The 26,967-nt window shown below is 50.0% G+C and overlaps 1 protein-coding gene across 1 annotated transcript in view; it reads right to left on the bottom strand.

The window, feature by feature from the left end:
- Positions 1-21,682: 21,682 nt before the first annotated feature.
- The window catches only part of RRP12 (ribosomal RNA processing 12 homolog), a 362,034-nt gene continuing 356,749 nt past the window's right edge, over positions 21,683-26,967 (bottom strand). Inside the window, exon 34 of the mRNA XM_085606394.1 lies at positions 21,683-23,074. Within this exon, the coding sequence (XP_085462520.1) occupies positions 22,972-23,074 (103 nt within the window). The 3' untranslated portion in view covers positions 21,683-22,971. The remainder of the gene's footprint in view (positions 23,075-26,967) is intronic.

Below are 26,967 nucleotides of genomic sequence, written 5' to 3'. Positions count from 1 at the left end.
TAGTCTTCCGGGATCGGATGACTAGGCGGAACCCACATGGTTTGCTCAAGTAGCCATAGAAACGACATGAAGCGAGTTTGAAGGCAAGTTCCGACCAAAAAGGACACAGCATAGCTCAGAGGGAAGGCGGCAAGCCAGATGGCATTTAGAAAAAAGGCGCAAACTAAGGAGATAGAGTGAGAGAGAAAGCCAGCACCCTGGAAACCCACCAATAATGCAGAGCAATGCGCCTGCCAGCTAAGAAGAGCAGGGGTAGGTACACAGCACTGTTCGGGGAAAAGTGCAAGGCAGAACTAGAGGAGAGGCTTCCAGTTGGGAACAGAGCTTCACCAGATCGTCACAGATCCTAGCCAGAGGGGGTATCCAGAGGACATGGCCGTTGCGGAAGACAGCATTCAGCACAGAGGGAATTTCAACTACATGCAGGATTGTCCAAGAAGATGGGAATGCTGTGTTAGGGAAAGACCAGTGGAGTTCCCCCAAGCCAAAATGTACCTGCTACTACAGAAGGTGTTGTCAAGGACCAACTATGTGCCCTGGGCTTAAAGAAGGAGTAAGGACCAAGTTGCCACCCTTGCTGGATGGAGCAGGAAAATGGATCTCAGGTCTTGAGAAGAACATAGGTGGAGTAAATACAGCGATAGGCGATGTTAAAAGACTGCTAAGTAGCCTCATCGGAGAGCAGACTAACACTGAATTCGCTCGAGCTCGCATTCTAGCAGTCCCGCTTAAAAGCATCGAGCACGATGGGCCCACATTCAATTTGTACAGGCAACAAATATGGACAGCCCTGATGGATATGTTCCCGGACTGCCCTGATGTAGGAGGGTTAATGACAGAAACTATGAACCCTTGAGAGACCATAACTGAGTTTCTGGATAGAATGAGGGAACAATGGGGACAAGAGGCCAGACAGCCATTGACTGACATGGGCCCGCAAGTCACTTTATTTTGTAATATCCTTAAAAAGAAGCTGTCCACCGAGATACAGAGCGGTTTGAACAGAGTGGTAGGGTTAGACACCAAACCCTGGTGGGAGATACAAACTCACATAGTACACTATTACAAAAACATAATATCAAAACTAACAAAGGTGACGGACTTAAATGGTAGCACTTCACTTCTAGTAAGCTGCTGCCTTATCCGGCTGTTAGTGCACAGAAACTCCAGCACCATTCACCTAGTGGTGCCTCAGAAAAGAAAAATTCTGACAAACAATTTACAATGAATGGAGGTGCACTGAACATAGAAAAGAAGTCCAAAAGTGTTTCTTTTTTTCTTTGTTTAATATTTATTTCAGATAGATAGATACACAACCGCAGCCAACGCGTTTCGTTCCTTAAAGATACAATTTTTTAACGGAACTTCTTCAGGGCTCAAAGTGACAGCAAGTTAAATACAAGCTTTATATTGCAAAAAATGAAGAATGACGAATGAGCAGTGTATCCCACTTGGTAATGGAACTATCCAGAGATCAGAAGATATTCAAAATTGGTCGCAGAGGGTCTAGATAAATCTAAAGAACCAGTAGTTGAAATTTAAAATATAAAGATCCATTTGGATGATGATTAACAAAGATTCTTATTGAGAATCTGTACTGTTCCTTCAATTCAATTCCTGAGGAAGATTGTCAAACGACATCAAAAGTAGATGCTCAGTCTATTGTCAACAAAATATTGATCAAACACCTTAATAAGCGTTCTCTGCTCACATCCCGATTCAACGGGATGTGAGCAGAGAACGCTTATTAAGGTGTTTGATCAATATTTTGTTGACAATAGACTGAGCATCTACTTTTGATGTCGTTTGACAATCTTCCTCAGGAATTGAATTGAAGGAACAGTACAGATTCTCAATAAGAATCTTTGTTAATCATCATCCAAATGGATCCTTATATTTTAAATTTCAACTACTGGTTCTTTAGATTTATCTAGACCCTCTGCGACCAATTTTGAATATCTTCTGATCTCTGGATAGTTCCATTACCAAGTGGGATACACTGCTCATTCGTCATTCTTCATTTTTCGCAATATAAAGCTTGTATTTAACTTGCTGTCACTTTGAGCCCTGAAGAAGTTCCGTTAAAAAATTGTATCTTTAAGGAACGAAACGCGTTGGCTGCGGTTGTGTATCTATCTATCTGAAATAAATATTAAACAAAGAAAAAAAGAAACACTTTTGGACTTCTTTTCTATGTTCAGTGCACCTCCATTCATTGTAAACTATTACAAAAACAAATCAGAAAAATACAGGGAGATACAGGAGCAACCCCAGAGAGACACCGCTAAGTTGGTCCAACACAAGTTGAAAAAGACCGCCCTCGAGCGGGCCGCATTAGCTGTGAGCATGCAAATGGCACCAGTCTTGAAGTAGGCTCCACCCCCAAACACCAATGGGTTTCAACGCAACTATAACGACAAATGTCAGGGAGGTTGGCAGCAGCCAGAACTTAGAGAATGTTACTATTGCCACAGAATGGGCCACATAGCCGACCGATGACAGCTAACAGCATACCACGAACAGAGGTCAGTAAGCCTGGGCCAGTCCTCGCAAAACCTCCATCCACAAAACCAAGTCAAGGGAGATCTGAATGCACGGTACACACAGCCTCAGGGAAGTCAGTCAGCTACCGCACCACCACAACAGGGATCAGGTTGTTGGACAAACGCATGGCAACCACAACAGACAGGAAATCCAACCCAACAGGGACCGGGACCACAACCGCGGCAGGGAGGAGTAACTGTCTGGGGAGGCAATGCCTTTTTGCAAACACAGAACTCAAATGTGCAGTAAGTCAATGCCCCCAATGCGAAGCATCCATTTCATGTGCACCTCACAATTCACTGTACAAAATCTCAAAAGAAAGACCAATGAGACATTAGAAATTCAAGCCTTTACTCGCGTTCAGGAATTCAGGGTTGCTAGGTGTGTTTTGTCGACTGGAAACCCTATGGAGTCCCCCATTCAGGGTGCCTGCTGGAGCCTAGGCACCACTCTGCTGCTGATTCCACAGAGCAGGGCTGGCTGATCATAACCCCAGGGAGAGGGCAGGCTGACGAGGGGACAGACTGTGCTCCCAGCCAAAGTGTTAATTAAACCAACTGTTCCTGTTTTGCCAAACACCTCTGGTCTTTTGTTTTTTCAAGGTAAAATCATATTCAAGCAACAAAGGATGTCGGGTGGGGTGGGACACAGGGCAAGTAAGCAGTCTATAGACATTATCAGAAAGCTGAGAGTTTCACAGAAACAAACGAACACTACAGTAAATTGTTAAATAGACTACCATGGCTCCAACTGTATAAAGCAGTCCCTCTGTTAGACTTCGGTTTAAGGCAATCTGTATGTAGACTAACAGATTACAGATATGTGCGATTAAAAAAAAAAAAAAAGCTTACATCTCAGATGGGTTGGATCTGAATGGGCTGTAGGGGGGTATGCTCAGATCTGAGTCTTAAATGAGCAATGCTAAGTACGTAATCCATTAAGAGTTAAATAAATCAAAGGGGGCGGTATCAGCAAACCAGTTAATGGAGATGCAGAGTGCATACATAATGTGGAGAGCAGGTAAGAGCTGTGGCCTTCCCCAATAACCAGCCATTTCATCTGATTAAATGCAATTCGAGCCCCAATGAACATGAAACTCAGATGAGGAAAGCAACAGTGGAAGACAGAGGACTGAAGGAACCTGAAAGGAAGCGCAATTATGTACCGCACCAGCAGTGCTGTGTATTATAGTCAAGTAATTGCAGATTATATTTTTCTATTTTAAAAAATCCACTGACAAATACACTGATTACTTTACTACACTCCAATAGCTTACATCAGTCCATTTACCAGAGCACCCTGTATCACCCTTTTCGTGCAAAGGTGAAGCTCTGAGGTGCGCTACAACAGCATAGAGGGATGTTAAAGATGCCACTCACGCTGTTGTAACACCTTGCCATAATTCAGTGAAAAGCTTCAATGCTTTTCGGGCAGGTGTGACACAAAACTCATGGTTTCGAAGGTGACTTGCTGTGGGAACATTTTAAGTGTACTTTGAAACCCTTTTTCACTACAGCACCAGGAGTTCGAGGCAGTGGCAGAAGTTGCACTTCACAAAAAACACTCCACAGTAATTCACTTAGTCACAATTTAAGAGTACTTGGTAACAAACACAAAATGCAACAGATGACATGTACTATATGTGATAAAGTACCCCCTGCCGTACATTAGAATGATATAGCCAGGCACCGAGGATTTCCATGACCACAAGGAGGCAGAGGCCCTTCATAAGGGTATGAAACTCCAAGGGCATGTGCATCTTCAAGTTGTAGTCTCTCAGTCAGAGGTGTGGACCGTAGTGGGGTGGCACCTCTCTCTCTCAAAAGATCCAAAACACCTCTATTCAGCATTCTTTTTTTTTTTTTTTTTTTTTTTAAAAACCTTTATTTTCAAAAGTCTGGACACAGCTATTCAGCCGACAACCCGGAGGTTCGGCAGCTTCGGTAAAGAGGAACAGAGATGCGTCCACAGTACAGTGAAGGAGGAGTGCAAAGATTCCATTTTTAAATAAACACAAAACACACAACAACCCCCAGCAAGGCAAGAACACTGAATGCCCATGGTGATAGCCCCCCAGGGGAGGCAGGACCCCAATCATCTACCATTTACAGTACCGTGAAAAGAGGAAGAAGGGGGACAGCAGAGGCCAAAGAAGTCCATTAACCATACTGAGCTGGGAAGAAGGTTAGGAGGAAAGCTGTTCCTCGGGGGGATCCAGATCAGGGGCAAGACAAATTCCCCCCCTGTATTGGTTCCACCGCCCCCAGATGGCGTGCCACTTCCGAGGGCGGCCTCTAGCGCAGTATACCGTCTTCTCCTTTAGAATACTCCAGTCCATATTTTCTTTCCACGCGGTCAATGTGGGGGGGCCCACGGATCCCCACAATCGCGCTATATCTCTCTTAGCGACCATGTTGCCCAGAGTCACCCATTGGGTCTGCGCCGCATTGTGATCCGTGGGCCCCCAGACATTCAGGAGACAACACCGCGCCTCCGGCTGCATAGCAATGCCCGTCACCTCCCCCATCACTGCATGGACTCTCCGCCAGAATTCCGTGATGACACCACATTCCCAAATGATATGCAGGAAAGTACCCACCATACCACATCCCCTCCTGCATAGGCCGTCCTCCGAGAATCCCATGTGAACCAGCCTTGGCCCCGTCACGTACACTCGATGCAGTATTTTAAGCTGCACCAGCCTCAGACGCGACGGGATCGCAACCTCCTTAGGAGAGGAAGCAGCAGACTGCCAATCCTCGTCATCCAACTCGAGGCCATCCCTAGACCACTGGTCCCTCAACCCCAGAAGCATATCCGCCCGGACGTTTATCAGTTTCTTATAGATGAGCGAGATCGTGCTCTCGGGCATATGACCATCAAGGACCCGGTCCTCCAAAGGAGAGGACTCAGGCACCTTCTCACCCTCTATGAGGACTGATCGGAGGGCGTGACGCACCTGAATATAGCGGAAAAACTCAGATGGTCCCAGCTCATACTCCTTCTGCAACTCTTCAAAGGACTTCACCCTCCCCTTAATCAGGACATCTCCGACCCTGGAGATGCCGATCAAGTCCCATTTGTCAAAGCCTTTTGTGTGCCAAAGCCTACCCAATCTCTCAGATTCAAACAGCGGGGTAGCGAGGGTGAGCCTATCCTTCCAGCCCAGCGAGTCAGTTGCCATCTTCCACACACGCACCGCCACACCAGTGGGCCCCGTGAGGGACGAGTCCAGGGACCGCGAATACAACGCCCTGTAATAGTTACCACCACGCAGCAACCACCTGTCCATGGCATACCCAGGGCTGAGGGCCGGGCCATAAAACCCATGATTAATCGCACTCAGCTGGGTGGCCCAATAGTACCGTCGGATGTCTGGAAGCGCAATACCCCCGTCGTACCATGGGAGCGTCAACTTTGCAATAGCTATTCGCGGCCGCCCGTCCCACAGCAACGCTCGTTGGAGGCCTTCGACCTCCCAAAAGTAGTTGGCCGGTACCCAATCCAAAGTATTCTGCAGCGCGTAGAGGAACCGGGGAAGAGACATCATTTTGAACAGGGCCGCACGCCCAACGAGGGAGAGCGGCAGCCTCCGCCAGCCCTCCACATCCCGCCTTAGGCGCGCTAGGGGGGGGAGCAGGTTCCTCTCATATCGCACGGCAGAATCCATGGAGATAAAGATCCCCAGATACACGAAGCCCTGCTGAGCAACCTGGATCGAACAAGTTCGAGGGATCGGTGGAACCTCGCCACTAAGAACATATAAATACGATTTACTCCAGTTGATAACGAGACCCGAGTTCCTACCGAAAGATGTGAGTACGTCACAGACCACTATAAGTGATTTCTTGGGTGAGGCAAGATACAACAGGATGTCATCAGCATAGAGCGATATACGGTCCTCGTGCTCAGGCGACCATCTAAGTCCCCGTATATCCGGGTGCCAGCGTATCCACGCAGCCAGCGGCTCAAGGGCGAGGGCGAACAGCAATGGCGACAGGGGACAACCTTGCCGAGTACCCCCCCCAAGCTGAAACGGAGTCGACGCCCGGCCATTTACCACCACACTCGCAAGAGGGCCCTCATACAGCAACCTCACCCAGCTCACAAAACCGTGGCCAAAGCCGAACTTGGTCAACACGGCCCACAAATATGCCCATTCCACCGTGTCAAAGGCCATCGTGGCATCGAGAGACGCCACAATAGCTGATTCACGCAGCGTGCCTGCCCTGGCGATTACACCATGAAGGCGCCGAAGATTTAACGCTGTGTTACGGTGCGGGATGAATCCGGATTGATCCGGATGGACCAAGTCACCGATTACCCTGATCAACCGGGCCGCCAGGATTTTAGCCAGAATTTTCGGCTCTGCGTTAAGGAGTGAGATAGGCCTATATGAAGAGCACTTATCTCGAGGTTTGCCCTCTTTGTATATAACCACAATCGTCGCCAGTCGCTGATCCAACGGGAGGGCCCCACTCCCCCACGCCTCCACGAACATGGCGCGCAGGTGAGGGGCAACCCTATCCGGAAATAGCTTGTACAGGTCGACCGGCAAGCCGTTCGGACCCGAGGCCTTGCCCGAGTTCAACGCGCGGATAGCCCCCGCCACCTCATCGACCGTTATGTCACCATCTAGATCGTCCCTATCTATATCAGAGAGACAGGGCAATGCAATATCACGCAGGAGGTCATGCGAGTCCTCGGGCGGCCTGTCCGACACTGAGGCATAAACCATACGGAAATAGTCCGAGAAACACTGCACAATCCTCTCAGGTTCCACAATCACCTCTCCCCTCCCTCTCCCGTCAACTCCGGCACTACTCTATTGACCCGTTCTTTTTTGTCCAGCCAAGCCAGGAGTTTCCCGGCCTTGTCACCAACATCATACAGACAGCCCTGCTGTTCCCTACCGGGGGTCTTAGCGGCATTCGTCACCAGGTCCTTATACTCGGATTGCTTCAAGCACAGCTCATGCAGTGAGGCCTCTGTAACCTCCTCCTCCAGCGCTCCCTCCAAAGCCGCGATCTCCTCCTCAACCTGCAAAACCTCGCCATCTCTCCGCCGCTTGGCAGCCACTACAAGGGAGAGGGCTTCCCCTCGCAGCACGGTCTTAAATGCTTCCCACAGCGACACTGCAGAGTCCACGGATCCCTGATTGTCCTTGAAAAAATTATCTACTGTCTTTACCAGCGCGCTGCGCGTCTTGGGGTCTCGGAAATACCAAGGGTTGATAGGGGCCACCCTTCCCCCTCCCTCTCGACCCAGATCCAGCCTGACCCACACCGGCGAATGGTCAGATATGCCACGCGCCATGTGCCTGGCCTCAGACACCAATGAGGCATGCGCAGCCAGAGTGAGTAAGTAGTCAATCCTAGAAAGGCTACCATGCGCCCCGGAGTGGAAAGTGTATTGGCTCTGTGTGGGGTGCCGGAGCCTCCAGCAGTCTATCAGGCCAAGCGTATCTAGAAAGTCTGGAAGCCACTTCTGAGCCCCCCCCGTGTCTCTGGGCGGGTATCTATCCAGCAGGCCGGAGCCAACAGCGTTGAAATCCCCTCCCACTACAAGCATACCCCCCGGGAGATCCAGCAGGGCCCTACCCAGATCTGTGAAAGTGGAGGCCTGCAGGGCCGGCGGGACATAAACCGAAACTAAAACCAAAGTTCTTCCTTCCCACCGCCCCGCCACCGCCACAAACCTCCCCCTATCATCAACAATGGTGGAGTCCACCTCAAATGGTAGCGAGGCTCTGACTAGGATGCCCACACCCCTGGACCCAGAGGAGAATCCCGAATGAGCTATGAATTTATAACCCTTCCTATTCAGGGCATAGCACGTATTACCTATAAGATGCGTCTCCTGCAGCAGGGCGACATCCGGCAATGACCGTTTCAAGAATTGCAAAACAATCCCACGCTTAATGCGATCCCCCAAACCATTCACATTCCAGCTTATAACACTTAAACCCCTACCCCCCATCCCCAAACGTAAAGAGGCCCACCCCACACCCGAAGAGCCCCCATGGAACAGTCCTGGAAATAATCACTATGCCTTGCTGAAACAAACCCCCCAACAACAACCCCAAAATCCCGAAAACCCCCCCCACCCTGCACCCCTGCTGCAGCTTACAAAGCCCCCCCAACTTGCAGTGTGCCTGTCGCCCTACCAAACCAAAAATCTACAAAAAGTACCCTAAGGGAGGAAAGAGCTCCCCTCGTCCTCCCACAACCTCCGTGTTTACTGCAAGTCATTATCTAAAGTCAGTCCGAGTCAGTCCGGTTCCGAATACATCAACCTTGTTCATCCCGGCCACTGTCCCCGTCTACGGCAATGTCGTCTTCCGTGCGTCGTCGAGGCAGAGCGTCCAGCCATTCATCCGCCATGGCAGGGGACTCAAAGAAGAATGTTCGGTCTTCAAACACCACACGTAGTCTGGCAGGGAAGAGCATGGCGTATTTCAGGTCCCTCTCCCGAAGCCTCCTCTTCACCCCCAGGAAGCCCTGCCGCTGCCTCTGTACCTGCTGGGTGAAGTCAGGATAGAAATTCACCGACGCGTTCTGGAAGGGGACCGGGCCCGTTACCCTCGAGGCCTGCAGGATGGCGTCCCGGTCTCGAAAATGAAAGAGCCGGGCGACGATCGGCCTCGGTGTGGCTCCCACCTTGGGCCGCCCACCAGGCACTCTATGGGCCCGCTCAACTGCGAAGAACTTCCCTAGACCCTTAGGCTGCAGATGATTGAGCACCAAGTCCTCCACGAGCAGGTCCACTGAGATCTCGTCCGAGGACTCCGGGACCCCGATAATGCGCACGTTGTTGCGCCTGGCCCGGCTCTCGAAATCCTCCAGCCGACGGGCTGCGAGATCCTGCTCGGTCCGCAACTTACGGACCTCGGTCTGCAGGTCCGAGACATCATCGGCGAGGCCCGTGGTCCTGCTGTCCAGGGACTTGACCCGTTCATTTGTTTTGCCCAAGTCCGCGCGGATCAGATTAACATCCACCAAGATGGTATCCACTTTGTGCGCCAGGGCATCAAACTGTCTCCCAATCGAGGTCTGCAGCCCGTCAAGTGCACCCATGACATCCTGCAGTGAGAGCTCCGGGGCCAAGGGTGAAGCAGTCTTCTGTGTATCCGGGGACTGGCTCGGTGCACCCGGTGACCCCTTCTGCTGGGCATAGCGGTCCATGTTATTGGCTTGAGTGTAGGCTCCCCGCCTGGTGGCCTTGGGCTTCGGGCGATCCACCTCTGCTTTGCCCGACATGGTGGGCTCGAGCAGGTCGGGTCAAACAGGACTGCCCTCTCTCAGCGAGAGAAAGCAAGAGTGCTCCGTCTTACGATGGGTCGCCAGTGTGGCATGCAGAGCGTCCAAATGATAATAAAGCAGACGCGAGCACTCCCTGGGCTGGGCAGACAAAGGGCGAGAAAGTGAAAGTGAAAGGATAGGGACCTCCGTCCGGCAGTTCACACCTCGCCTGGCCGCTGTTGTTCAATTAGAGGTCGGGCATCCTGCCAACTCGAGCCCCTGGCATCCCTCGGAGATGGGCCTCAATCTTCCGCCATGCATAACTCCGGTTCCCGGTGGGCGATTCGACCTCGGGTGGCATCGATCGCCTCCCTGACAAGTCATCTACACGATGCCATGCATACAAACAGGATTATATACAGGATAGACGACGGAGGGCACGAGGGTCTCGGGAGCTCAAAGCTCACGCGGCCATCTTGGTCAAGCGCTAGGCTCCTCCCCCCCTCTCTATTCAGCATTCTTGATGGTATGCCACATGTTTCCAGAGTAAAACTCCATTTCCCACCTAGGGGCCACTTTCTTACTTATGCGGTTGCGTTTCTTGATAGCTAGATTCTTCATCTTACGGCAACTTCAGGGCTCCCGCTAGCACATGAAAGTTTAAAGACCCGATTTTCTAACGGGGAAATATTTTGCTCTGGAGCCTCAATTTTACAGCATTAACAGTCAGAAATTATAGAACCACATGCCAGAGACATAAACACGGGCCCCTGCGGCACAGGGCCACCACATACCCATAAAGGGGGGGGGCGCCATTCAGCCCGAGGCCTATATGTATCTGAGAGATATGGGAAGCTCAGGGCCGCTCATCACATTCTGCAGCGGGTCCTGTCATTTTAACACCGAGATATGCAGCCCTTGAGTGGTTTTGTTCTGCCTGAGACGATGGACTGGGTTATTCTCATCACCCCATGATGAAATTTATATTTTCCTCCAAAGTCGAAAGGGTACAGTCAACACCAGCAGTTTGTGCCTCTAAAGGTCACGTACCATTAGTTTTATTGTCAATGTCCATGCTCTAGTAACATCTCATATTGAGCGTCTGTAGACGATAGTAAGCACACAGTCAGGCTTTGACTTCTATTTGCAAATTATATGCTAGGAGCCATAGTGCCAATATCGGCAACACACTCCCCATCCCACATATAGCAATCTCCTGATGAAATAAAAACACAAGACACCTTTATCGTGGAGAAAATTGCTGCAGGTTTATTAGCATACTGAAATATGCCAACATGGTGGATCAACTTACGAGCGGTCCAAGGGCTGGCACCAGAGACACACCTAAGCTGCCCTGCCCACCTGAAGAGCCAAATTGCACCGTGGCACTACCCAATCGGTGCTTACCAATTTTGGGGGAGGGTTTACCCCTTCCCACCTGTGGACCGCCAGTCCACCCATCTACTCACGCCCCTAGTGGGGGGCGGAGCATATCCAGGCAGCCCCGGTTGCTCAGGTTTACCACTGCCCGTAGGACTAGCGGGGTGCTCAGTTCCTCCAGGGTCCACCGCGAGGACCACCTGGAGATATTTGGCCTTTGCATCCTTGTTGTGCTCCTGAAGAGGGTACACCTAACCTTTCAGCCTCTGAATGGCCCTTTAACTCTGCCTGCAATACAGAATAACAAGTTAACAGCCTCTCCCACCCTACCCCCTGTATATATGCCTGGTAAGTGGTAGGGAGGTAAACGGCGTGAAGGATTGCCAACAAAGTGCGCCAGATGGGCGGGAGAGGTACTTAAACCTGGCTCCTCGCCCACTAGCGTGCCAGAAATGACGCGGGCGTGCCGGACCCAGAGGGTGTCCCCAAAACACTGGACTGTCACCGTGTGCCATCATGTCGCACTAAGGCGGCCGCCCTCCTATGGGGTCCCCTGCGTAGACTGCAGGCAGCCACATACTGCCAATATTGGCAACACACTCCCCATCACACATACAGCAAGCTCCTGATTAAATAAACACGCAAGACACCTTTTTCGTGGAGAAAATTGCTGCAGGTTTATTAGCATACTGAAATATGCCAACATGGTGGGTCAACTTACGGGCGATCCAAGGGCAGGCAGCGGTGACGCACCTAAGCTGTCCTGCCCACCTGAAGAGCCAAATTGCACCGTGGCACTACCCAATCGGTGCTTACCAATTTTGGGGGAGGGTTTACCCCTTCCCACCTGTGGACTGCCAGTCCACCCATCTACTCACGCCCTTGAGGGAGGGTGCCCCCGGTTGCTCAGGTTTACACTAGGACTAGCAGGGTGCCATCGTTCCTCCAGGGTCCACCGTGAGGACCACCTGGGGATATTTGGCCTTTGTACCCTTGTTGTGCTCCTGAAGAGGGTACCCCTATGTACCTTTCAGCCTCTGGATCACCCTGTAACTCCGCCACAGCTCTGGGTGTGGCCACCGTCACAACCAGGGCCCCCCCACCAAGGCAGGCATTCTTTCCTACATCCTGCTGATTCTAGGGCCTCGCCCAGGTCCAACAAAAACAAGTCCATGCCCACTCTAGACAGGTGAACCCCATTCTCTTCAAAACACCCTGTGGACTAGGCATGCAGCAGACCGTGCCTAATAGAGCCAAACCCCATCTGTTCGGTGAATTTGCGCATGACACTTAACTCTCCTGCGTGAGTTTTCCACGGCATCCCCTGACCGAGCCCCACGCCACACTAAACATGGGGTTATCTTTGACACCATAACTCACATGCCCCCAATTGTTTGCCTAACTTACACATGGAGGATTTCATTTCTTGCAGCACTGCCCTCCTATCCATTAAACTAAATTCATAGTCTCCCAGGAGTATGAAAAGGCTGTTGGGAGGGGAACCCTCCCCCTCCCACCCCTAGTCTGTGCCGCAGCTTATTCAGCAAGCTGTTCCAGCGTATGCCTGAGAACCCCAACCAAATTATCTCAGTGGCGGAAAACTCATGCCTCCATTTCCTGTTTTCCGCCCAACGTGCCACTCTCAAGACGCACAAATGGCCAGTCACCCAGACCTTTGATTCTGGCAAAATAAAGAAATGCAAGGTTGCCGATCGCATTTATTGAAGCACTGCAAACCATCCGATACACAACTCAAAATTGCACCTAATTTACACAATAACACTGCACACCAACAAACATCTGGTGCTTCAGAGGGATGCCCCAGGTACATTTAAAATTTGCCTGTACATGAAACACTTAACCTGTCCTCCGGCCACTCCCCTTGGTGGCTTATGGACGGATGATTTGTTTAAAACATTGGGATTCCAATTGTACCACCTGCATAATGCGTTCGGCTGACATGCCTGCCCTGAAGGCTGTAGTTGCTGCCCCTATCCTGAAAGAGTGACTGCAAAAGCGCTTGCCAGGACCAGTGTTGCCTGATATAGTTAAGCATGTCTTCGTTACCTGCTCGACCTGAAACTTGGTAAGGGGTGTGCTGTCGGCATGAATCAGTAAATAACCCTCAAAGGCGAAAGGCCAGGTAGGTGGCTACCAGACCCACTGGGCAATACCTCATGTCCCCCAGTTGGTGCACCCAGATCACCCTCCCTTCCCCGGCCTGGTCAGTTTTTGATCATCTTACTACAATTCTAAGGGAAGTCCCATAGAGCACTGCATCCTGTCCTTTAATGCCACCCCAGATGTGTCTGTTTTGGACCTTGCCACTGACTTGCTGATTCTCAGGGCCCAAAAGAATGCCAGGCTGAAGGTAGCTGAAAAAAGGGCAGCTTCAGAAGCCGAATGGGTTACCTTGTGCACACAGTCAAGCATGTCCTGCAGTGTCAAACTCAATGAGGTACCTAGTATCCGGTGCCTGGGGCTCTCCCCTCGCCCAGCCGTTTAGTGCATCCCTGATAAGGAAACACTTGGAAGGATCATCCTGGCCCCTCAATTTAGCATGATGACTTACTGCAGACAGGTGGCATGAGATCCAAGATTGGCTTTCCCTTTATCCTTGGCCCACACTATAACGGTTTTCACCCTGTGTACCAAGGATGTCCCCCTTCCTCCCAGGCTCCCACCACAGAGCAGAACCTGGCAAGGCAAGCCCTATAACGCTTCCGCGTCCTGGGTGCTAAGGAAAGCTCGCCTAGTTCCCTCAGACGCTGTTCCATTTGAGAAGGAACCAGATGTGGGAAAGGGGTCTCACCCACTAAATAGGACGTGCCCTACATTCCACATTGTTATATAAGCAAGCCTGCACCAATTCCCTCAAGCACAAGACCAGGGGACAGTTCGCCGACTGAGAGTTGATAGTCTGCACAACTGCCATGTTGTCCGACCAGAAGAGGACCCTTTTTGCTGCCAGCACCTTAGGCCAGAGATGAAAAGCTACCACGATTGGAAATAACTCTAACCCAGTGATGTTGGCCGTGATCTTTCTTTTGTGCCATGAATTGGGCCATCTTTCAGCACACCATTCACAGTCCAATTTAGCACCTAAGCCCTCTCTCTGCCTGCCGCATCTGTGAAAAGTGATAGCTCAGGACTGCCCGCCCAGGGAGCCCTCCAGATGACAGAGCCATTGAAATTGGCTAAGAACTCTGCCCACATGCCCAGGTCTTTCCTTATCCCCTTGCTCAACTTTATCATGTGGTGCTTTTTCTTGACCTTGGCAGTGGCCTTGCTAACCTCCTTGCAAACACCCTTCCAGCTGGTATCACTCTAGCAGCAAAATTCCATTTCCCCAGCAAGCTCTGTATGAAACCCAGTGAAGCCTTATCCTGTCCCACGGCTATCTGGATGTGCTGACCTAACTCCTGAACCTTGTCTGATGGCAGCCTGGACTCGCCCGCAATGGTGTCTAGTTCAATACCCAGGAATGTCAGGACCAGCGCCGGACCCTCCGTCTTCCCTGGGGCAAGTGGGACACCCAGGTGGCTGGATAGATTTTTAAAGTCTAAGAGGGCATTCCTGCAGTCCTGCGTGCCCTCGCTCCCTATGAAAAGAAAGTCGTCCAAGTAATGGGTCACCCCTTCACATTGCAAGTCTCTTGGAGTGCTCACTGCAGGAAGGAGCTGAATGCCTCGAAATACGCACAGGAGACTGTGCATCCCATGGGCATGCATTTATCTTAATAGTACCTGCCCTCCAGCTTGAATCCTAGCAGGTGCTGACTGCTCAGGTGGACCGGTAGCAAGCGGATTCGATTTCCGCTTTGGCTAGCCAAGCCCCCTTACCCACCCTCCTGACCAAGTCTAATGCTACGTCCAGGGTGCAGTACGTCACAGAGCAGGTGCCCTCGTCTAGCCCATGATTCACAGATTCCCCCTTCGGGTATGACAGGTGATGAATTAACCTGAATGAACCCGGTTCTTGGGAACCACCCCCAGGGGGGAGACAACGAAGTTGTCTAGCGGGGGGGGGGGGGGGGGGGGATGCGCGGTGTAAGGGGCCAGCCACCCTACCTAGGGCCCGTTCTTTTTCGACATTGGCCTGTACCACTGCTGGACGCTTCCTAGCCAATTTGAGGTTGTCTGCCTCCCTGCTTACCAGGGGGCCGACATAGGGGTTCTTGAATCCTTCAGTAAAACCGCCCAGTAGCGAGAGTAGTGGCGTGAGGTTGTCCAGGGCTATCGGAGACAGGCCCATGACTGTACTCGTGGATGATGGGACACTGTCCAAAAGGGGAGGGGGCTTTGCCAGATAATGGGGGGCTGATCGAACCAGGGGAGACTTTGTGATGACGTCTGGGGTGCGATTCCGTTGTGTCTGGGTGACCTCAGCTGTCCTGCTTGCTTTCCCCCGGTGGCTGCTGCTCCGAGTAACAGGATGGTGCCGGGTGGGGCACTGCGCATTTGTTGCAAGTGTGCATAACCTTGCATGTTTCGCCCCAGGAGCATGATCCAGCACTAAACAACTTACAGGTCCCTTGGGGCGAACGTCTGAAGTCTCCCCGCTGGCTACCTCCCCTGTGCCCACCCCGAAAGGGCTGTTAAAAGCTGCGCTTCCCCGCCTGAAAAGAACACCTTCCCGATGACCGCCCTCCCTGAAATTTGGTCTGATAACCTTTGTTCTGCGGGGTGTGAGTGCCCATGTGTTCCATCCATAATTGGACATCCTTCTGGTCCCAACCCATCTCAGGGCACAAGGACATCTTTTTGCGGAACTCCCTGTCATAGTTCAACCAGCCCAAGCCTCCCACTTGATGGCCTCATTATGAATTGTCCTGGAATACTGCATCAACCCCGGACCCAGCTCTGGGTTTTTCTCCATGATAACTGCCGCCAGTATTGAAAAAGCCTCTAGCCTCTAGTAGAGAGGGAAACGGCGTAAAGGATTGCAAAAAAGAGCGCCAGGTTGGTGGGAGGGGTACTTATACCTGGCTCCCCGCCCACTAGCGCGCCGGAAATGACGTGGGGCGCGCCGGACCCAGAGGAGGTCCCAAAAACACTAGACTGTTGCCATGTGCCATCATGTGGCACTAAGGCGGACGCTCTCCTATGGGGGTCCCCTGCGTGGACCGCGGGCAGCCACAGAGGTGAGGACTATGGCATCCTTTACTTCATTTAATCAATAGTTGCCATATTCTTCAACAGTATAAATTCATGGGGCAATAAGCAGAAGCAAACTAACGTATATCCACTCAGGGCCCAGCATGACCCTTCTCAGCCTCCGTCTGCATGAATTAGTTCTCTTTCTTTGCTGATGCCGCTGAGGATAAGTCGGGACCTAAGTTCTTTGTTTTTCTCATGTATTTGCTCTAATCTTGCATGTCCAATGCCATATCTCGTGTAGATTAATGTGTCTGCTCATTGAAGCTGGGTGGCGGCATTCCCTTGCACTTTCCATGGCTGCTCTTTAGATATTCACTGGCTAGGCGGAGCCATGGGGGCTGACGTGCGGAGGTCCTCTGGCCGCTAGAGGGCACATGTTGGCACCACATCTGTCAAACGTGAGCACTTCTCTCACTGACGAACTATGAAACTGACAGAGCCGAGTGTTTCCTAAGCATGCGCTTATTTTATTAGGAGGCCCCCATTCGGCCTGGAGTCTAAATGAACCAAGGCCTCATTGTGTCCTTTGGCGGTTATTGCCTCCTAGAAAGTGTAGCCTCGCTACCCCCTCACCCTCTGCTTGGTTTCTTCCAGACCAAGATTACCCTCTGTATCTAAGGTTCCCTAGGGAGCTAGCTACCTCCATTAACTGGGTACGATGGAGCAGTATGAAGACGCCTACACGGAGGATGAGGAGATAGCCTACTTCCCAGTGTTGGATGAGTTTTGTGAAGCAATAGATGCCTCTATCTACAGGGCGGCCTCATACGCAGTAGCGCCTCTGGAGAAGAAATTACTGGACTATGAACAGAAGTGCTTTCAACCCTTCCCTTTGAAGGAAGAACTACCTAGGCCTTCTGCCCACTTATCTCCGAGGCTGCCGCTAACCCTGAGAACCCATGCAAGCACCCACAGGTTCCAGGGGTAGATCTGGATGCCTTTGCCTGACTGAAGGCTTTCCTGTGCTAGGCGATGCCCCTGAGCCTGCAGGGAATTCCAAGACACCTCCCAACACCTCCCCCCAGCATCTGATGGATCACCAGTGGGTTCGGATGGTGATTCCGATCAGGAACAGTCTTGGAGAAAGCAGAGCACCCCTCTAAGGGTAGAACACCCTGCGAGCACCCATGATGGGGCAGAGTCAGACATGTTGGACCCCAAGGCACTCAGACACCCCCGATCAGTGAAGTGGTCCCTAGCCGAGAAGGTTGCCACATATGTGATAGGGAGGCTTTGTAAGTCTTTGGATCAAGAGATCTACAACTGGCTACTGCGGCTTGCCCCCGACTTTCGTTGGGAAGGTAAATGCGTGGCTACACCAGAGATTGTCTCCCAAATGGCCACGTTTAGGCCAAATATGTGACATCCCAAGAAGGTCATTGACCGCTCCTGGCGGTCACGCCAAGATAAACTGTTAGACCTAACAGGCCATTAACTAAAATCCTTGACATGGCCGAAGATTCCAAAACTTCGGGCACCCATATCTCCATTAAAGGTACTCTCTGGCTGGGTCCAACAGGCGGTGATATCTTTGGGGAATGCCAACTGCACCATCTCTACAGAGGGGCACAGATCTCTCCTAATCAAAATCGACCCTAAACTAGGGGATCTAGCTACCTCAGAGGCAGGGCAGGATGCACCCCACAGGCTCTTTGGCGAACCTTTCATCAAAGAGCTTGGAAAATTTGTCTCCACCTTTAACTCGCTTGATGAAGAGCAATTGTCAATCAAGCGTATTTTCACCCCCAGTTTTTCATTGGGGCTGGCATCCGGCCTCCTGCAATCGCAGGTCCCTGGTAGAGGTCATCCATCATGGAGAAGAGAATGGCAGCTTGTATTGGGGGATTCTACCCCAAGGGCTATCCAAGAAACCCAGGATCAAGGTGTGGTTCCCGCGCAGGAGGCTCCTCCGCCAACTCCCATGGGGAATGTCCAGTTGATTGCTCACAAACATTTGGGGGCAGGTTGGCTCATTTTGTACATGCATTGGAGGACTCTTACTGCAGATGCTTGGATTCTGCAAACAGTACAGATCTTCAACATGGACTTCTACGGCTCCCAGTTCTAGCGGTTACATCCTCGCCCAATCACCCTCACGGGAAGAGAGGCAGCGCATATTTAGGTGTGGATTCAGGAACTGGTGTCCAAAGGGACCACCCCTCACCATTCTGGCTTCCTCAGCTACACTTTCCTCGTTGAGAAGCGGGATGGTGGACAACCCCCGGTCATCAATCTGGGTGAGTTCAGCAAGTAGCTGGTTTACCACTTCTTCAAATCAGAGGATATCCACCTCCTCCGAAACCTTCTTCAACCCAGCGATTTGCTGGTGCACCTGGACCTAAAGGATGAGAACCTGACGATCCCGGTATTCACCCCACATCAGTTCCTACAGTTCCAATGGGGGTCCCAGACCTTCGAATTTAACTGCCGTTTGGCCTCTCCTCCGCTTCATGGTGCTTCACAAAGGTGCTTAAGATGGTGGCCAAATTTCTAAGGGCATCAGGGGTCCGTATGATAGTATACTTGGATGATATACTCATCATCGATCAGTGCCCTCAGGCTCTGAACTTGCACCTGCGGAGCACAGTGGATCTCCTCCGGTCCCTCTGCTTTATCATCAAACGTGAGAAGTGAGCCCTGATCCCATCGCAATACCAGATTTTCTTGGGGTTCTTGATTAACTCTAATCGACCTTGAGTCTCCCTTCAAGCAAAATGGACAAAATCTGACACAAAGTGCGCAGAACTCTGGCACAGTCCACGACTTCTCTCCGATAGATTTCCAGGGTGGTCCCCCTCATTTTTTCTGGGCCCCCCTTTCACTTCCAGGCCCAGCCTGAAAGCGGCACATCTGCGTCATGGCCTCACTTAATCCCAACATGTTCCCCTCTCAGGCGAGGCCAAGGACAAACTGCAGTGGTGGCTCACACATATGGAGGTATGGAACGGGTGAGCCATTTTCGGCTCTTAGCCGGACATGGTGATAAGAGTCTGACGTCAGCAGCTCGGGCAGAGGGGGATGCTGCGAGGAGTTTACCACATCAACTATCTGGGAGGTATGTGCTCCAGAGCTCTGTCAGATCTTACGAAGAGCTTCTGGGAATATTGCCTGACAATCACGTTGGTGGTGACAGAACATCTCCTGGGCTCTGCTAACCAAGTGGTAGGTTAGCAGTCGCTCCATCTCAAGGATAGGAGCCTGTGAAAATTGATTCCAGAGTTGTTTCAGGCCCTGTTGGACTGATGGGATCTGTTCACGTTTGACCTCTTTGCACACCGGTTGGACCATCAACTTCTGCGATATTTTGTTTGGGGACTGGATAGCGACACAATAGCAACCACTGCCTTTCTACAAGACTGGTCCGAGGAGACTGGCTCTGCCTTCCTTCAGTGTTGAATGATAATGAGGCTTACGGCACAGACACCTTGGGAGGGCGGACCTGGTGGTAGTAACCCTGATTTGGAAGTCACAAGTCTGGTCTCTGATTCTTCTGGAACTTTCTTGGGATTTTCCAATCAGTCTACCCCAAGAACGGTTCGCCTCAAGGATCCCCTGGGGAATCCCCACCTGTTGGTGGTCAATGGGTCCTTCCTGCTTATGGCGAGGAGGATTACAGGTCACGCTGGCAAGTTCCAGGGATTTTGCGCAATGCTGTGGACCTCCTATCCCGGGCCTGGGTGAAGAATACGGTTAAACACTAGTGTTCGCACTGGTCTCAGTGATTGGGTTTGGGTCAACAGTGGGGTATGGATCAAGAGGGTACAGATGTCCACATCTTAGACTTCCTGGCCTCGCTGATAGCGGAAGGGTTGGCTTAATACCTTTCGATCCGCGATTTCCGCGGGACATGCACATTTGGGAGGCTGTCCCGTTGGTTAACATTTGTTGGTCCGAAAGCTTCTCTGAGGCATCAGATTGTCTCTTACTACAGAGCAGAGATATTCGGTTATTTGGGATGTCAACAAAGTGTTCAATCTCTTCCTCTCCTGGCCTCAGAACAAATACCTTTCAAGGAAGCAGTTGTCGAAGTTTGCTACATTGTTCTGATTGGTCTCTTGTCGCCAGGTTTCGGATGTCCTGGCTCTGGACATTACCAGTAGTACGTTTACTCCACAAGGGGTCTCCTTTCATATGTCCTGTAGGACAAAGTACAATTCCAGACTTATCTCCTATCTGGCCTTTCCAGGCTCTCCAAAGCTGTGTGTTATTCGTTGCGCCAAAGAGTATGAGTCAATGACCAAAGAACTTCGATGCCACAGGGAAAGGTAGCTGCTCTTTATAACTCTCCTAAGGTCGTCTCCTTCTCCGGCATTGTGCGTTGGGTGCACTGGACCATGTAAGAGGCAGTATTGACACAAAGGTGTTTGAAGCTCATTCCACCAGAGTGGCAGTGCCAAAAGCTTTCAACCTTGGGGCTCACTTGGAGGATATTATGAATGCTGCTGGACTGTTCTTCGGATTCGACATTTAAGAGGTTTTACTTCAAACCAGTTACCGCCATTGTGACCCTGGTGGCAGACAATATTTAAACTGGCATAATCTTCACCTTCGGATCCTGAACTAAGAATAAAAATAAATTCCTAGCAATCATAAAGCAAGTTTCAATTCTATTAAGGATACGGAGGCGAGGATTAGCCCACATGTGGCTCTGTAATCTTAGCCCACCCAACGATATTGGAGTTTCTGTTAAGGGTGTGAGTAGCATGTTTTGATCAAATTACATGATTGTTCTATTAACTAAGTTGCATTGCAAATGCTAGTTCCTTCCCATGTTCCATGGGAATGTGTACTGAAATACTTGTTGGTTCACCTGAGGAACTGGTTTTAATTTTGTTATTATGGATTCCTGCAGGATAGGAGTCGTCCAAACACGAGTGAGGTGTTTCACCGTTTGTTTGGTCGCAGGAAGAAAGAGGATGAGTTCAGGTGGACATAGCTGAGAAGGGTCATGCTGGGTCCTGACTGGATATGCGTTAATGCTGTTTCTTTCTGCTTATTTCCCCATGAATTATGGGTAATGTAGCTTATACTGTTGATTAATATGGCTGCTATTAAATAAATGAAGAAAGTGATGGAATAATCTTCGTCACCGTGTCCTTAATAGAAGTGAAATGTTCTTTTATGATTTATAGGAACATTTTTTTGATTATCCTAACAGCTCAGCAAGTTTACCATGGACCTTTCTATACAAACTACATATTTTATTTAAATATCTATTGTCTTGAATAAACAGAAAAAACAAAAAGCCACAAAGGGGATCAAAAACATGGATCCCAGTGAAACGCAATTCCCAAAACCATCAAGATATGCAGCAGTGCAAAGGTAAGTGACCGAAGCGACACAAAAACGCCAGCACACTGCATTTTTGTACTTTATTAAATCTGCCATAACTTTAAATAAATGTCAGCAACCCGCACAAAGAACAAAGATGAACTAAAAACGAAGTCACAATATGCCTTAAAAAAATGACAGTTTTAATGTATTTCGTGTTTGAGAACCTACAGTCCGTTTGAAGAGGTTTTCAATTATTTCTAAAACGTGGATACAGCTTTTGACCGTATAAGTCTTATTACAATAAGGGGCAAGACAGGACTGTTCTCTAGCGTGCTCGGCCTGCCGTCTGCATTGGGTAAACAATCTCCACACTGCCAGGGCTGGCATGGGCAACCGAGCACTAATCCGGCCACGCGTGCTTAATTTAAAAAACAAGCAACGCTCGAGGACAGAATGTTTCCGAAACGTACTCAATCACTGACGTGTACGTGCTGCCGCTCACTTACAGCGCCAACTCGATCGGGGGCACCAAGACAATGGCATACCGCATGTATTTCTGGGTAAGACCCTTGACAACGTTTAAAGCCAGGACACTGCACTTGTTAAAATCTATAATTGGCGTGGCAATTACTTCCTCCCACACACAGCCTGTTCAGAAGGTGCAGGTGCACTGGTCTTAAACCCGATCCGTGCAGGGCACATTTTGACTTTCGGACGTATTTTAAAAATATCAGTCATTCCACTCAAAGAGAAAAAGACGGGCATTAAATAGTGAGTTATTTACAGGCACTTAGCAGTAAATTACTGCGACCGCATCAGACAGAGATTACGGAGTGAGGAAAACAATCACGTGTATTTTACTGAAACCAAATAGACAGATCTTGGAGGGAGAAGAAGTCAATTTGCGACACAGCACGGTTTCAAATGTAAATAAGCACAGTGTCAAATACAACAATTACAAATCGAAAATGCTTTTGGTTTTTAAAAATGCCAGGAAAATGTGTATTCCAAATGCAGCCGACCCATGCCCAGATATTGAATAACAGCTGTATTCATACCACCAAATTAAAGACAGCCTTGACATGTGTCACGTGGTTCTTGCTTCCATGCTATAAATTTGCGCTCGTCTTAGAAAACGTCCCGGTCTTCATGATGAAGAGTAAACCATTTCGTGATTTGCGCGGTTACACCCCCCCCCCAAAAAGGGCATGTTCCCGATGCAAGTGAGAAGAATCCTGAGAAACTGGGTGCGGGAGATTAATTTACAAACAGGATGCACTCGGGTTCGACTATTCTGAGCGCTGACATCCAGAATCTATCCCAGCAGTGTCCAAGTCTTCGACATTCCCCAGTCCAGGGATGGCAGGGGCACCTCACGCTGAGGTTTCCTTTCGTCGCCTCTTCCGTCCAGCATGTGCCCCCTTCTGAGCAGCCTTCATGAACCCCTTGAACTGGCCCTGCATCTTGGCCTTTTTCCTAGAGCAGAGAAAAATTCACACAATAAATGACAATTCCTGCATGAGTCGCCAGTGCACAACATTGACATCTACCCCCCCCCCCCCCCATCACGTTCGCCCTCATCATGCGAGTGTCCAGCGCTGCTCATTGCCACATGCAACAGTGTGTGAAATCGACTGGGCCATGGAGATCCCCTTAATATAACTCAAGGAGGTCAACACCCTCGCTAGCATGAGAGCATGAGTACTATGGGCCAAGGTAAAAATTCAACAAGTTAAAGATCGCAGTGTAGATGGACTGAAGAGTCCTAGCCTGTGGAGAGGACTGAAGAGTCCTAGCCTGTGGAGAGAATCAATCAATCCGGAAAACACATACTCGGTTCTCTTATTTCACATCATTCTCGCCCAGACCTCTATGTCTAAAAAGATTACAAAGTAGTACACACGAGATGCGGGATCTCAGGAAAGGGATAGGATATGGGAAATAGGACAGACCACATGAACTTAGGGCATCATTTAGAGGAGCCGGTGACTGGAACCCTCACATCAGTGTCCAACCCAGAGGTGGGCACAGCAGGCCATCTGCCCACTCAGATGTTGGCGAGATGGTGCTGGTGAGCCAGGAGCCGGAGTACCCTTAGCTCCATGCTGTCGAAAGGGCCGCCCTGTTTAATCCGTGTCTTCAGACAAGGTTTTCACTGCCCACTAGCAACGTTCAAGGCATCAAGCAGGAAAAAAGAACAATGTGACCGTTGTTTTTCACAATCAGCCCCAGCTTTCAGAGTTTCTGTGGTCAGCAAATACTTTTCATCCGCCCAGTCAGCAACTATAATAAACGGGGTCAGATTTGGTGTGCACGTAAAACAGCAAAGCCAGGAAATAAATCAGCTTTAAGCAGAAATCAAGCAACTGTTCCAATATATACTCGCTGACCCACGACCCTCCAAGTCCTATCGATCCTGTATCACATACACGTCTTGTTCCCTACACTTCTTGTTACCTACCGCCTTAAACTCGAATTTAAAAATCGCTGAACTTTATGCTGACATCCTTCAACGTCTTTAATGTGGCCTAGTTAATGGCAGGATTCATGCCTGCCTTTTTGTTTGCTGCGCCGAGAAATTGGGCTCCTTGCATTTGTTTGTGCATTATAAATAACGAATACAACATACTTATTTAATGTTTCAGCAAACAATGGAAAAAAATGGATAACATTTTCTGTAAATGAAACCAGAAGTGGTGACAAAATAGCCGAAGGTCCCTGTGGATCCCATACTGAAAGGAAAGAATCGACCAGGCCCTCTCCAACTGAAGAGATAACAATAACATCACTGTCTTGCTGCATTGTAGCAGTAGGCACAACCCACTTTACACAAAGGGATAAGACCCTCCCATACAAGTTCTGTGGCTTGTTTCATGTAATCAGGCTGAGTATTTCCAAGGATAAAGCCCATCTAAAACAATTCCCAACAGCATGCTGGCCAGTGTGACAGACCAAAACAGTGACCAGGAGCCAAGAATTGTAAGACACAAGGCTACAAAGTCTGACGAGTCTTTCATCTGCAGCACTGCTTACACAACTATGCATTCTATGCATGGTTCAAGGTTGGGTTATGCCGTCTACGTTTTATGCCCAAATTTGGTGTATGGTAGCAGGATCTACCTTTGTTCAATGCCCCATTATATTCGATGTAATGCTCGGCTACACTGCTGTATCTTAGCAGACAAATTAAAAAAAGGCCACTACACAGATTTCTAAGCTCCCCGCACTTGGGGGTCCCAAAGGCATGGAAAAATAGGCTTAATTAGTACCAAAAACATACATGGTACGTGATTCGGACGTATTTAAGGAGTCATCTAAAATCGTTTTCAAGCAAACCTGAGTTTGTAAATCTAGGGCCACGGTGAGGTTTCTAGTAATCGGGCTCAGCCCTACAAGTCCAAAGTGGAAGCAATGAATTAACAAGCAACAGAACGCGGCTCGCAGCAAGCTATTGCTGGAAGCATGTAGGAGAATGGAACTGTAAATGACGACACAAAACGCTCAACTAAAGGACAGCGAAAAGCTTCCACTACATCCGCACTACTTCAAACCATACCATACTGGCCGATCCATTTTTGTTGTTGTTAAAACAAAGCATAAAGAAAACAACCCCAGAAGTCTAACAACCCACGAAGACACAACTTTAGGGGGCAATGCAGGAAAATTGAAGTGCTGCGAAAATTAGCAAAGCTACGTGCCACACAGCGAAAGGCCAGGCGGATCATTACCTCCTCTGTAATTCCCACCACAATAGAGATGTACGATGAAACACAAAAGAAGCAACAACTGCCAACAGGGCAGTACGATCACCATCGACTAGAAGATAGGTGGAAAAACAACCAACTCACCCGAAGTAGCTGTCACAGAACAGGGGCAGCCACACCCCACAGAGGCCCATAGCACTTATACAGGATACATAATTTGACGTGGAATGTTGCCCCAGCAAATAGGATGCTAAAGGACAACCTGGAAAATGAGAGAACCCAGAAAACATGCCCCTTTGCAATATCGCTGCCACTTGGGGTCCACAAGAGAACATCATAAGAGCACAGACACCTTTTCAGTATGGGCAACAGTAGGATGACGATACACACTGAAAAAGAGGTGCATCAAAACACCCTATATAATCACCATTACCTAAACAACAAAACCAGACAACAACAGTAGGGTGCAGCTAACGTTGCGAACAAGGGGCAATTCCAGGTGATGGAAATGAAGACGACGGATTTATAAACCGCAAAAACACATACCACCTCTTAGAGTATGTCCTGCAGTAGCAAGAGTACATGGCCCGATCCAAGGAACACTTTCAAACTAGACGCAGAAGGGACCAAAACTGGAGACAGGACGAGGACCTGGCATGAGTGAAAGTTTCTATCTTGTAGGAAACCCAGTCAAGCAGACAATAGCAAAGTTGTCACTGGAGGCATAACTAGCTCCTTCACAGTAAGGTACCCCACAAGCCAGCAAGATGAAGGAAGGCATCTGAGCACCCGCACCCATTATCAGTCGGGTATAGGGGACCATCAAGCAGCTCCAACTCCCTACCTTCAAGGTTCAGGCAGTGGAACCAAGGTCTATGCCAACTTTTAAAGTTACACTGCCCTTGAAAGGCAGGAGGTATCCTAAGCGCCATAACCAAATAAGAGAGACGAAAAGGACCTTCATAAGAGACAAAGTCCAGACCAACGCCAAAGAACTGTTCAACGTCATTCAGCAGTTCGCAAAGCCCACCTGCGAAGCCACGGACATCACACCCTCCCAGGAACTCTGCAACAAGCTCAGCTCCCATTTCCATCTGAAGATCAAGGCCCTCTACGACAACTTCAGCGAACCAGCACCAGGCAACACCCCCCTACCTACAGCCGCTGATAAGCCAACTATCACGTCCTGGGACCCTGCGACTATCGAACACATCACCGCGACCATGAAGAAAACTCACTCAGGAGCCCCAACGGACCCCTGCTCACCACACATCTTCCACAGGGCCGCCGATGCAATCGCACCCGAACTAGGACGACAATCAACACCTCCATCAGATCAGGCATCTGCCCAGACGACTGGAAACGGGAGGAGGTGAAACTCCTCCTCAAGAAGCCAACGGCCGACCCAACGGACCTGAAAAACTACCGGCCCATCTTGCTTCTCCCCTTTGCAGCCAAAGTCACAGAGAGAGTCGTAAACGCCCAGCTGACCGCCTTCATCGAGGAGAACTCCATCCTAGACACACCCCAGTCAGGTTTCCACAGCAACCACAGCACCGAGACCGCCCTCCTCGCCGCCACTGACAACATCCGCATGCTACTAGACCAGGGACAAACCACGGTCCGCATCCTCCTAGACCTCTCCGCAGCCTTCGCAACCGTCTC

The sequence above is a fragment of the Triturus cristatus genome, chromosome 1_2 (genome assembly GCF_964204655.1).
Source record: "Triturus cristatus chromosome 1_2, aTriCri1.1, whole genome shotgun sequence".
NCBI lineage: Eukaryota > Metazoa > Chordata > Amphibia > Caudata > Salamandridae > Triturus > Triturus cristatus.
This window is presented reverse-complemented; position numbering and strand designations above follow the sequence as displayed.